We start from the raw sequence: 13,407 nt of genomic DNA, 5'->3' as shown, positions 1-13,407 counted from the left end.
CTTTTTCCCATTTTAAAAAAACGGAAAGTCCATGCAACTTTTTTTATTTGGGGGGGGGGGGGGGTGGGTGGGGGAGGTTTGATTTCCATTCTAAAATTCAAAATTATATGTCAACTGACAATTATAATTTTGTAGAGTATAATATCGCAATCAAATTGGATTGCTGAGAGTTAAGGCACCAAATCTTTTTGGGGTTGTGTTTTCCTTAAGCTCCATTATATTCTTTTAAAACCTTCGGGTTCTTAAGCTCCACTGCCTTCGCAGGTTTTGTTGGTTGGGTCAAAATCACTGGTTCTTCAGTAACATCCTCAGCATTTCCATCTTCTTCATTTCTTGATTTCTATGAGGCTTTGTTGGGGGCACAATGCCAGTGTCACAATTGTCTATCTGTAGTCAGGGCCCTTTTGCCTACCACAAAAGGGGGAAACTGATAGTATCATCGGGAATAAATTAAATGTGATATGCTACTCATTACATAAACCTTATCTTATAAGCTTATCGATTGATCCATAACTTAGTTGCCTGCAGCTTCTAAAAGAGTTTGACATTGTTCTTTTTCATTCCAACATTTTTGCTGCTATTTATGAGCGATAGAAGGAAGCGATATCATGATATCCTTATTTCATTAACCAATCGGGCTGGAGATGTAATTTTTTTCAAACAAAAATTGGAGAGGTCTTGGATTTTCATACTGTTGATGAGCACCTGACTGTATAACTTTCTGTTGATAGATGAAGAATTTTAAGTTGCATCTATTTAAGGATCGAGTTTCAGTAGGAAGGACATGCTTCCATCCAAAGAAATTAATTATTTTAGCCACATAAATTGAGTAAATATGTGTCACTAAATCATTGAAACCCTTCAGATTATCATTTCTACCAAACATTTTATTCACATTATATTGGCACTATTTTTGGTTTCTTTTGACAAAAAAGGCTTTGCTGAATATGGGTATCCGTGGTGTCACGGTTTCTGATGTTCGAGGTTTTGGTGCTCAAGGTGGCTCAACAGAAAGGCATGGTGGTAAGTCATATCTTTTTAGAATTGTTTTAAGATGGCTAAAGTTCTGTATTTACTATTATTTTGATATAATCTGTTTCTTGTGACTCGCACCTTTTGGCCCCAACTTTGTTTTTCAATACACAAGTTTTATTTCTTAGCATTAGTTTTTATGTAGTTGACAGTTCCATGAGTGTCCTTGTTATTCTTCATGTGATTATGAGATATAAGCACCTACTTCAACAGATTTCATCAATCTTTTCTTTTTTCTTTGCTAGTAATGATACTGCTACAAACTCTTTTTAAAAAATTGACGTGGCACAACAAAATTGGTTGGATGAAAAAATCGCTTGGTCTACAAGATTTATTTATATTATTTTATAATTTAATTCAACTAATCATGTTATGCCATATTAGTTTGTAGAAAAAATATTTGTACAAGAGTTTGCAGCCGTCATATTACTCCTTTTTTTTAAACTAATATTAAGGCCATTTGCAAGGTGATATTTAATTTGCTATAGACTTTAAAGATAATCCATAATTTGTTGTTTATACCTTCTCTTTTTCTTGATTTTATTTTTGCTTATTTCTGTGCAGGCTCTGAATTTTCTGAGGATAAATTTGTTGCTAAAGTGAAGATGGAGATTGTGGTGAGCAAAGACCAGGTTTGTATGATACTTGGGTCCAACTGGTTATCTCAGAAAGTTTAACATTTGTCTCCATTGCTAATACCTAGTTCTTGGGCATATTGCCCAGAGAAGGAAAATGTTGGCTGTGTATTTGCTGCAAATGATTGCCCATTAAATCCTTTCCAATTTCCATTATCCTGTAATAGGTGGAAGGAGTAATTGATAAAATTATGGAGGAGGCAAGGACTGGAGAAATTGGTGACGGCAAGATTTTTTGTAAGTTCAAATTCAAAAATTTGATTTTGGAAATCCTCCAATTCCTTTTTGTTAAATTCTAAAAGCTTGTCAGCGAAATATAAACAACTACAATATCAAACTAGTGAAAATTTAAATATCAACATGGTTTATTTGCTGCTTCATAATGCATCATGGATATCATTAAGTGGTGTGTCTAGTCATTATTTCAATGAATATGTGTTTGTTGTTCAACTATGAAAACCTGAAGCCTTGTGAAATACTTCTTCATAAGAAAAATGGAGATCTATAATGAGCAAACAAAAAAAGTTGTCAGACTATTCCTGGCCTTTATAACCAAACTGAAGGCAGGCTAAACTTCTGGAATGGCTATGTTCTTTGCATGGGGAGGCCTGCACACTACTGTCTAGATCTCTGTTGCAATTTTAAGTTTGTATGTTTTTGCTCTGCAGCTTTAATAGCTTTCACTTGTTAGAGGATTTCTTTATTTGATAGGTATTTTGCTATTTAAAGGGAAAAATAATACGGATGGGAATACACTGTTAACTATTGTGTCAAAAATCTTGTTGGTGGAATCCCCAGTGATACATTTTTATTGTCACATTTGAATAACTCAACCACGCCAACTACAATGTTTTATGCCCGTCGCTTTTGCATCTTTAAACCATGTGTGTCACCCATATAGTGAGTATTATGGAAGTGAAAATGTGTTACTTCAAATCTGTGTCTGTAGCCTAACCAAGTTGGTTGACCACGACTGTTTCTCTCAGACATTCTAATCTAGTTCTAATGTTTTTGCAGTGGTACCTGTCTCAGATGTCATAAGAGTTCGAACTGGTAATTTACTGTTTTTGTTGCTTTATTACCTTGGATTTGTTTTTGCCATATGAAAGACAATTGCTTCTTGAAATGTACCTAAACAACTCATACAAATTTCCAGGTGAACGAGGTGAAAAAGCTGAAAGGATGGCAGGAGGATGGTCGGACATATCTTCAGCTGTGTGACCTTGTACTGATTTGTCGTATGATTTGAAAGCAAGATTAACATCAAAACCTCTTAGGTTTTAGAAGTTTATGTTGCAATTATTCTGTACCGCATGTGCTTGATAAAAAAACAAGAATAAAAAACTGGCATTGGTCTTCCATCTACAAAGACAGTTTTCTTTTCTTAAAAAAAGAGAGATGGAGAAAGAGAATTTCTAGCTTTTTTTATGATTTAAATCATAAACCAAAAAAGAGAATTTCTGGCTTTATCAGTAAATATCTTTCAGCTTAACATTCTATTGTGGCCGCAAAAAGAAGTAAGCCAAAAATTTGTGATGATTCCTTATGTTGATTAAAATTTTAAAATGTGTTCTTATCGACAAAAGGGGAACCCATGCTTTGCGTTCTGAGCTATAAATTTCATTATATGTACGTCTTGGTGCTACGACATTGCATGTAACACACATCAACTTTTTAAGAGTGATACTTAAAATTTCATGTGTTATTTAATTAAAACTATCTTATAATATTGGATGCAATTTCTTGACTGTTACATGTTACGCAACTTAGCCACGCCTCTTTTATAGGCTATATACTCTTTGAGTCTTGAGTGCCGGGTTGTCTTATTTTATGCCAACATCAACATGTTCAATTCCTCTTTTCAGTAGGACCTTGTTTTGATTTTTACAGTGTGCTTGCTCCAGCTGCTATATGGCGACCGTACACTAAACCAAAAATATAATTTTTCAGCTCCTATACAAATTGATGTGACATGAAATATTAACCAATTATCATAGAGCTCACATAATTAAAAATAATTATTATTATCATTGTTCAGCTAATATCTTTATGGTACATTAATTTGTATAAAAATGTTTTATAACTTTTATCATTATTGAAACTTTTTGCTGATTTGCTCTGAAAATTAGTTCTGAAAATTTGCAAGTAAATAAATTTTTATTTTATTTTTTTACATAAAAGAATAAATGATGGGATTTAAAATACTTTATGACATGGAAAATTCGAGTATGATCAATCTATATATCATTTCGCATCTGGAATTCCTAGTCCCAAACAGGGTAAAGAATTTCTCCTTAACTAGTAACTACATAGGGCTTATTGAACAATACGTGCACGCAGGCCAGGCGTATCCGTAACGACATTACTAACTAAGAGCAAATTTAAATGAAAAAGGAGGGAGAATAACATTTATCCACCTGAATTTTTTTTTAATTCTCGAAAATATACTAAAATGCTTATATATCAATATATGGCATTTAACATGTTGACATTTATAAGAAAAAAATAATTTTGTATCTGATTATTATAAAAAAAATCAATTTTTATCCATTATTAATTACACTTTAAGAATAAATAAATTGATATAATTTTTAAACTTCGGGTGAAAACTTAAATAAATAAAAATTTTAAGGTATTTTTTAATATTGAGGAAACTTCATAGAGACGTTAATATAATTTTATAAAATATACAAACTCGAACATTCTTTTAGAAGAAACACAAATTGTAAAAAGCCACGGTGACGCCGTGAAAACAGTTAAACAGCTGTGTGGAGTTGGTTCTATAAATACTCGCTGCTTTCTAGCCGTGTGAAAATTGAAGGACAGCTCTTATTTTTATAGAGAGAGAGAGGGGCAGTAGATCTGCACCAAGGCAAAAACCGCTCTCTTCCTCAGGCAAGTCGTTTTACTCTCTAGTTGGTCTCGCTTAATCGTACGGTCTCTAGATCCTGATCTCTCCATTTTCTTATTTGATTGATATCTCTAGTCTTTCTTGATCTCTATGTCTGATCTGGCCTTGTTATTCTTCGATCTGCATGTTAATTGCGAGCCGTTGCTCGAATTGGAAACATTTTTGTCTGTGATCTCCTCATTTCTCATCTTATACAACTTTGAATTATCGAAATTACGTATTGATGATTAAGATTTAGGTGTGTTTTATGTCTTTATTGTATGATCTAACGTAATTGAGGTTTATTTCGTTCTTAAATTATTTCTAAATGATATTTGGTTATTTTTTCAATTAGATCTAATAATTGCATTTTTGTTAACCGAATCTTGTGGTGTTATGTAGATATGGTTGGGGCTTTCTTTTGTTTGTTAGATTTTAATGCTATTGTAATGTTGGAGATGTGTGAACATGTCATCTGATCTCTGCATTGGTTGGTGCTTGCAGTTGTGAAAAATGGGGCTGTCTTTCACCAAGCTTTTCAGCAGGCTTTTTGCTAAGAAAGAGATGAGAATTCTCATGGTAGGTCTCGATGCAGCTGGTAAGACTACTATCCTGTACAAGCTTAAGCTCGGAGAGATCGTCACCACCATTCCTACCATTGGTGAGTTCAATACCACTGTAGATTCATTCAGCTAAAACACTTTTTAAGGATTAACTTAACTAGCATCAGAGCTAACTTATCTAATTATAATTGTGATGAATTTGTGTGCTTCCCTTGCAACTCAACTGTTGTTATCCGTTGTTTGATCAGGATTTAATGTAGAGACCGTTGAGTATAAGAACATCAGCTTTACTGTCTGGGATGTCGGGGGTCAAGACAAGGTATGTAGATTTTATTTTAATATATTCAGCCTGATCTAGCTTTAGGATGTTTTTATGTTGATGATACTGTTGTTTCCTCTCATCGGTCACCAGTGAGTTAATGCATAGGGACAGGTCAGCTCTTTTAAATTATAAATTCATTTTTTGGCCGTTAGCGTTGCTACCAGCGTATGTACATATGAATGTGTCTTTTGCCTTGTAACAATGTGTCTCTTGAAGGTTGAGGGTGGTCGACCATAGAGTGAAGCATATTGTTTGCCTTTTGTGGTTTTCAAAAGTAAAGCCTTTTTGTGCATTTGAAGTCTTAGCCTAGTTGTGCAAGGGAGCTGCCCATGGGCTGGGCAGGTTGCTGGGTTTCAATTATTAAGTCATGGCAAAGACAGGATTGAAAGGTGTGATCCTGTTTCCTATATATTGTTCGAGCTTCTGACACATATAATTTTGGTCTCCCAGATCCGACCTTTGTGGAGACATTATTTCCAAAACACCCAAGGACTCATCTTTGTGGTTGACAGTAATGATCGCGACCGTGTGGTAGAAGCTAGGGATGAGTTGCACAGAATGTTGAATGAGGTAAACTATTGCTACTAAAAGGAAACAATAGCTATAGTTGCAGAATGTTTGTTTTAGTGGAATTCTCATTTTTTACTGGAATTTGGCAAGGTGGTTCAGTGTCTTGATTGTAATGTTTTTTTTGTTGCATTAACAGGATGAATTGAGAGATGCTGTGCTGCTTGTATTTGCTAACAAGCAAGATCTTCCAAATGCAATGAATGCTGCTGAGATAACTGACAAGCTTGGCCTTCACTCTCTTCGCCAGCGCCACTGGTAATATAGATCATCTTCTTTCTCTCTATCTGTGCCATGTGGGAGCGTGTATGACTAACCCTGTGTGTATCATATCTTGCAGGTATATCCAGAGCACATGTGCCACTTCTGGTGAAGGGCTGTATGAGGGACTTGACTGGCTCTCAAACAACATTGCAAACAAGGTACTCTTGCAACTCATAGTTAATAATTCTGTTGCAGATTTGAGCAGCTGATTGTGAGATGAATTTTCTGGATTATTTACATTATCTTCTAACTGTAAACTTGCAGGCATAGACAACTAAATTTTGAGTTTTGGGTTGCCGCAACTGCTGAAATACAGAGTTAACAACACATCTCAAGTGTTCTTGCTTTCCTTCCTGTAATAGCTTCGTTGCCCGTTTTACTGTGTTTGTTGTTTCCCTTGCAAACGTTGAGATTTGTTTCTTGTAGCTTCAGAATAATTCTTGAATGTTTATCTTTCCTCATGGTGTCCTCTCGATAGCCTCCTTTTTCCTGATAGTTGCAGTTTTTGTTATGTTCAACCTCAAAGAGAGGTGATGGGCCTGCATTCATGGTTTTGCCATCGCCAGATATTTGGTATTGAGGCTAGCCGGTCGAAATTGTTGTAAGTCTCTGAATCATAGGGATTTGCAACTGATATCGTGGGACCACGAAGTGGTGCCGCAGAGATTGGCGACTTATATTGTGTGCTCTCGGAATCAACTGCATGTCTTATTAATAAATTTTAGATGTAGGTATACGTCATGTTAAATGGGATCTTAAAAATTGTGATAAATGCCACTCTGTTTTAAGCTTATAATTTGTCCAAGTTACTAGTACTACATTCACATATTCAATCAACCGTCTTTGGATTTGGGAGGATTAATGGTTTGAGACGCTGTCGGAATCAACTGCATAAAAACACTTTTTCATAAATTTTAGATGTCATTATACGTCAAGTTAAATGGAAACTTAAAAAATGTGTTGATGCCAGTCTGATTTAAGCTTATAATTGGTCTAACTTCCGACATTCACACGTTCAATCAACTATCTTGCATTTGGGAGACTGGTGTGGAAGTGTCTCACATCGAGAGTATGTCCGTAATCGGAGGCTATAAATTCAAAGACAAAAAATCCACCACAGTTTTGGATTCAAATCCTCCAATTTGAATAATGAAAACAAAAGATTCACCTATTGCCACGCAGATGCGCCTCAATGTTTAGATTAGAAAGATTTGAAATAAGTCAACTTAAGAGTGGGCATGCGTATATACAAGAAAAAAAAAATGCAGAACTGTGTTGCGATGAATTGTTACATTTTTTAAAGTAATGAGAATATAACAACAATACTAAGAGAGGAGAAAGAGGCCGTTAATAAGTATTTGCTCCACGACAATCAGACCCTTGAGACTGGTTCAACTGAATGACATTTTGACAGAAGAGGCTGCAGTGAGAATCTGGCAGCTTGACAAGGTAGTTTTGCCTGAAATATGAGCACTATAGAATGCTGTTTTAAACACTAGTTAACCACCCGAGCAAGCTCAACTGATTGGCTGAAAACCCGAAAACGCTGTCTACGACGCACTTCGAGCCTTAAGGAGTAACCTTCGGCAAATCATTCCTAAGTCCCAGCCTCAAGTTTGCACAGCATTGTAAATTTGTTATTTTTGGATAGATGATATCCCAACTGGAGGCAACATGTCTTTGTTCCAAATAACCATGCAGCACGTCAATCAAGTTGCTCAATCTGTTGGAATTATTTATTCTTTCCTGTTTATTGCATGTCCCCCAACCCCCTCGAAGAACCAAAATCAGAATGGAAAGTGTAACAATAAAAGAATTTCTGCAAGAGAGCAAACTGCAAACAACACAAAAGTTACAAGGTATGAAACAAAAACCTCCGCTAGGGGCCAGACTGTGCCTAGAATGCAAGAGAAGCACGAGTTGATTGGGCCCTAATTCTTTACATCAAGTGCTTTACAAACCCTCTCTTCACACACCAGTAGTAGTATCACAATGGTCTCTAAATATTCTGAAAGCCAAGATCAATCACAATCTTGTGATTAACAAGAAAAGGAGTCAGAAGCTGACATCTCTGCTAAATACTCTTCCCTTTTGGGAATCATAGAAGGTCCAAAAAGAGCCATCTTATTTGATAAGTTTTGAAGGGCTTCTTGCTTGTTTGCAAGCTCCATAAGAGCCTTAATCCTCCGGAAAGAAACTTGGCTTGGCTTATGTCCTTTCTCTATCATCTCCAAGAAACTTTTCTCTGCCTCCACCAATTTCCCCATGTCACAAAGCAAATCAAACAAAACATCAGAAACCAAAATGTAAGACCCAAAACCCTTCTCCACCATGTCATTCCATAACTGCAACGCTATCTCCACCTTTTCCTGCCGCTTACACAATTTAACTAGAAACATACAAGACTGTGTATTTGGGAGGCACCCAGTACCCATCATTCTACAATATAAATTCCATGAACTTCTCAAATCATTTGACCAGTAAAAGACCCTAAAGAACAGATTGTAAGTAGTTGCATTTGGGCTTAAACCCTTTTCCACCATCTCATCCATCAACCCAGATGCATCACGAAGCCTCTTTGCTATGCAGTAATTCCTAATAGCCGCATTATAAGCTGCAGCATCTGGGTAGCAGCCATACTCCTTCATTTCTTTCAAAACATCTCTAGCTTTGTCAGGCTGACCAACCAAGCCCAAACCCCCAATGATACTCGTATATGAGATCACATCAGGAGATATATCTTCATCCCTCATCTTCTCAACAATCTTATATGCCTTCTCTACTTGTCTATCCTTACAATATACATCAATCAAACAATTATACGAAACAATATCAGGTTTCACTCCCATTTCTCTCATCTCCTCAAGAAAACCCTCAGCCTCATCCACCGACTTCCACCCGGACAAAAGTATATTAAAAGTCTGCAAATTAGGCCTAAAATCATATTTTAAACTATGATACACATTCCTAGCATCTGTCATACTCTTCTCCTGACACAAAGTCCTCAACAAAGCATTAAAACAAGTAATATCGAAATCCGGAACCAGCTTCTTGAACTTTTTAAACGACTCAACAGTCTGCCTAACAGAACAAACCTTAGCAACTCTAGCTAAAACCACTTGGATAGTTCTGGGTGATATCAAAGATTGATCTTTTCTCTTTGTATCAGCTAAAACATCCCAAATTATATCAAATCTACGGCCTCTACCTAACATATAAAGCATTGTGTCTAAAGAAAATGCAGTGTGAAAAAACCCTCTTCTATTGTCTATATATCTGTAGAAATCCAGTGCTTGTAAAGGATTACCGTGGCTGAACCGGACCCTCTTCAAGATTTTATCGACCAAATCGTTGGAGATATTAACCTCACTTGATTTCAGCGATTGTTTGAGGTGTTTACATGATGTAGAGCTGGTGATTATGCGAAAAATGGTGTCGACATCGTCGTTTTTAGGTGAGATATCAGAAGAAAAATATAGACGAGAGATCAGTGAAGTTGCGTTTTTTGAAAGAAACGAGAGTTTCGAAGCATACTTCAATGGAAGAGGTTGATGAATCATAGTTATCTAGATGGAATTGGGAAATTATTAACCCGCAATTTTGATTGATTTAAACGAAACACACAAGGGAATTTTTTTACCGAGCGCCATGTTCGCCTAAACGCCTGTGGTTCTCCATAGGTTTAATGCGCCCCTTCCACGACTTCTTCTCCTTAATGAAACACGCCGTTCTTACATCACAAAATATATAAATAATGCTAAGGAAAGTTTAATAGGGTTGTAATTTTTAAAATAATTATATATTAGTCGAATTGTAAAAAAATGTTAAATATTTGATTAAATTTATTTTTAAAAATATTTTGAATTTTAAAAATTACGTGTTTGATAAATTTTATTATTGAATTTGTGTAAGAATATAAATGACTGAATTGAACATAAAGTTTAACAAAATTTATTTATATATTTACAAATATGTATATAAAATATTTTTTATTGTGTATATATAATAATTGATAACTAAAATAATTTTTTTGTTATTAATTTTATTTTTTTATTTTGTTATTTCAATATAATTGGTAATAATAATAATCTCTTTAAATTTAATAATTTTATTTTCTAAATAATAAAGATAGTTTTAGATTCTTGTAATATGTGTGTGTGTGTGTGTGAAAAATATATATATAACTATATTAAGTATAAATGCCTATTTGAAATTGTTTATGAGAGACTTAAAAGTAATTATGAAAAGTTAAAAGTTAATTTTAGTATTTAGTAATTTTTTTTTAAATTAACTTTTCATTTTTTAAAATAACTTTTGAGACTCTCAAAAGTAGTCCCAAATGGGCTCTATATTATTTAGACTGAGAACAGCAAGTCAACGTAGAGTTATTCAAAAAAATGATCGAGGGTAGAGATTGAGATGGATGATAAATGAGAATGTTGAGATGAATTTGCTGTGAATGAGTTATTTTCCTCAACTTTTGTTCGTGATGAATTTCCCCATCAAATTACTTTTAATATTGGCTTAACAGATGATGAATTTATAGTCATCTACTATGCCAATATAGTCATTTGATTCAACGGTAATACTAGTACAGATGAACTCCTTTTTTATAATTTTGATTTTTTTCGGCGGCACAACAAATGGAAATTGAAATTTATCATGGGTGTACTAACATTTCATTAAAATTTGGTGCCAAATTTGTCAGTGATCTATTGCCCAGTAAATGTCTCAAATATTGTTTTATTGATCCAAGGGTGTTTTGGTCATTTATGTAGTTAATTAACAGTTAAATAAATTTTATACTAACGGCAGGAGTATAAAGTGAAGAAACGCTCGTACAATCTATCAAACTGGAAGGATCCCAAACCTAGGGGAGAAAACCGAAAATTACCCATAATCTTATACCACTTTATTATCCTTAGATAACGCGTAACATAAAAAATACATCATATACTCCATACTCATTTTCCCACAAGCATATCGAGGACAGTATTAATAACTCTCACTATATTATTAGTTATCTTCTGAATGTCAGCTGATACCGGGGGGTCAGCAACGGGATCGCCCCATTTGTAAACACTTCGACAATCGAAAACAGAATTGCCTCCATCTGAGACCAAGTTTTTGGCCTCGGAATAAGCCTTTTTGTCGGCAGTGCTGAATGCCTCATTAAATTTCTTCAGTGCAGTTTCGAAATCGGATTGGCACACAGCCAGTCGTCTCTGGCCAACTTCATCAGTGACATTTTTACGAAGATCAGGAAACTTATCAAGAGCGTCCTGTGCTGCGATAATGTTCATTTGAATAGAGAGGATGCCAAGCCCGTGCAAACCAAGTGAATCCGAACGAGGGTCCGATCCGAATGCTGCAAGGCAATATCCATTGTCATTCGATTGCTCGCACACGCGCTTCACTAATTCAGACGCTGCCTCCGAAACATTCACGCTCAAAAAACCAACAAGAAGCACAAGCATAATCGCCATTAACTTGTAATTGTTATTAGAAGCCATTTCTTAATTTCTTCTTCGCTTTCGATGCATCTACTATATATAATCTATCCAATTCCGCCGAAACGTACAGCTTCATGCAAAAACTAAAATTGTTGCCCTCCTCTCATTTATTTCCTTTTTCTCCGTTTCAAACATAATATAGTACACCGTTTGACTGTGTCAATTGAAATTATCACTTTAGCAGTTGGGCAGCAGTGAATATTACGTGTCGATTTAAGTAAATATAGTAATTAAAATCAGATATTCCTAGCATTTTGGCATAAAAGAGATGATACAAATTGAAAAACGGTTTAGAAATTAATGAAATTAATTACTTCATGGTGCATATATTTTCAATTACATTACAATTTATTGATTGATATTTGTTCGTGAAAACGGTTTAGAAATTAAGGAAATTAATTGCTTCATGGTGCATATATTTTCAATTACATTACAATTTATTGATTGATATTTGCTCATGAAAACGGTTTAGAAATTAAGGAAATTAATTACTTCTTGGTACATATATATTTAATTACATTTACAATTTATTGATATTTGCTCATGAAAAAAAATCAAAGAGAAAGAAAAAGAAAACATTCATCATTATGTCTGCCTTAATTTAGTGGTGAATGTTAATAAGTATTGATTTAACCCGCAAATCACTTGATCCACGTCCAATGGAGCTACATCACAGATATCATCGTAGGCGAAGGAAACATGCTCTTCCCACTCAAACAAATTGCTTTACAGGGTCCTCATGTGATACTAAGACAAAAAACCAGTATGAATACTCCATCAAATCTAGCCCTTTGATAAAATAAACGGTTCAGATTAAAAATAAAATGAAATAAATTTACTAGATAAACAAGTTAGAAGATGAAAGTACCGGTTAAATCGAAAACTTTCTTGAATAAACTCGTATGCTACTCTATTATTATTATCATCATCATCATCATCATCTTCATTATCTCTATTCAAGAATTATAAAGACAACTTGTATGTATTTATATTAATAATGATCGTTACCTATTTTAGTCCCATTTTGAATCAGACTAGAAATATTATGAGAACTTGTAAAAACAGCTATAAATAGACAAACTCGTTGGTTTTTGGGTAGGATTTGGGGTAAATAATCACTCCAGGCCTGCAAAAAAGGAAAGATAGTGCCAGAAGTGACGCTGGTAGTGCTTTGCAACATTTTGATGCATGAGTCAGTGAAAGTGTGAAGAACGCTAGATTTCTAAGAAATTCTAAACGAATATGAGTCTTTTGTGTATGGAAAATGCTAAATATCAAGAAGAATGAGAGAAAGTTGAGAGAATGGAGCATGTGCTTAGAGAAGAGAGAGAGAGAAAAAGCTGACAGAAGAAAGAGAGAGAGAGAGAGGAAACAAAACGACAGCCTAGATTGTAGTTTCTCTCAGCTTTCTCTCATTCTTCTAGTCATTTAGCAGCACTCTTTGTGTATACAGCTTTACTTTTAAAGTTCACCTCACTTTATACATGAGAGTGCCTTTAGAATGTTCCTATGTCTTTTTTATATAGTTCTTATGTCTTTTTTACTAGGTTAATTGAACCAAAAGAACAACTACATCTATTGGTGCTGGTACTACTCATATTCAACTATATCCCTCTTCACA

The 13,407-nt window shown here is 34.7% G+C and overlaps 4 protein-coding genes across 5 annotated transcripts in view; 2 read left to right on the top strand and 2 right to left on the bottom strand.

Moving 5' to 3' along the window:
* Positions 1-3,036, top strand: part of LOC18049958 (nitrogen regulatory protein P-II homolog) — a 3,905-nt gene extending 869 nt beyond the window's left edge. The window contains exons 4-8 of the mRNA XM_006444503.2: positions 936-1,023; positions 1,597-1,664; positions 1,835-1,904; positions 2,685-2,720; positions 2,824-3,036. Coding sequence (XP_006444566.2) covers positions 936-1,023; positions 1,597-1,664; positions 1,835-1,904; positions 2,685-2,720; positions 2,824-2,888 — 327 coding nt within the window. The 3' untranslated portion in view covers positions 2,889-3,036. The remainder of the gene's footprint in view (positions 1-935; positions 1,024-1,596; positions 1,665-1,834; positions 1,905-2,684; positions 2,721-2,823) is intronic.
* Positions 3,037-4,463: 1,427 nt separating this feature from the next.
* Positions 4,464-6,763, top strand: LOC18049957 (ADP-ribosylation factor). Of its 2 annotated transcripts, none has more exons than XM_006444502.2 (7): positions 4,464-4,562; positions 5,062-5,218; positions 5,369-5,439; positions 5,893-6,012; positions 6,149-6,267; positions 6,350-6,431; positions 6,538-6,763. In XM_006444502.2, exons 2-7 carry the CDS (start codon positions 5,071-5,073, stop codon positions 6,541-6,543), a joined length of 546 nt encoding a protein of 181 aa, XP_006444565.1. In that variant the 5' UTR covers positions 4,464-4,562; positions 5,062-5,070; the 3' UTR covers positions 6,544-6,763. The 2 variants fall into 2 exon arrangements, with proteins under 2 accessions (XP_006444565.1, XP_006444564.1); XM_006444501.2 differs by having other exon boundaries at positions 4,474-4,599.
* A 715-nt stretch (positions 6,764-7,478) lies between these two features.
* LOC18049956 (putative pentatricopeptide repeat-containing protein At1g02420) lies at positions 7,479-9,967 on the bottom strand. The gene has a single exon (XM_006444499.2). It carries the CDS (start codon positions 9,831-9,833, stop codon positions 8,313-8,315), a length of 1,521 nt encoding a protein of 506 aa, XP_006444562.1. The 5' UTR covers positions 9,834-9,967; the 3' UTR covers positions 7,479-8,312.
* A 1,107-nt stretch (positions 9,968-11,074) lies between these two features.
* Positions 11,075-11,776, bottom strand: LOC18049955 (pectinesterase inhibitor 5). The gene has a single exon (XM_006444498.2). It carries the CDS (start codon positions 11,757-11,759, stop codon positions 11,238-11,240), a length of 522 nt encoding a protein of 173 aa, XP_006444561.2. The 5' UTR covers positions 11,760-11,776; the 3' UTR covers positions 11,075-11,237.
* Positions 11,777-13,407: the final 1,631 nt, after the last annotated feature.

This window comes from Citrus clementina, unplaced genomic scaffold (assembly GCF_000493195.1).
Source record: "Citrus clementina cultivar Clemenules unplaced genomic scaffold, Citrus_clementina_v1.0 scaffold_3, whole genome shotgun sequence".
Classification (NCBI taxonomy): Eukaryota; Viridiplantae; Streptophyta; class Magnoliopsida; order Sapindales; family Rutaceae; genus Citrus; species Citrus x clementina.
Note: the sequence above shows the minus strand (reverse complement) of the source record. Positions and strands in the feature narration are given on the sequence as shown.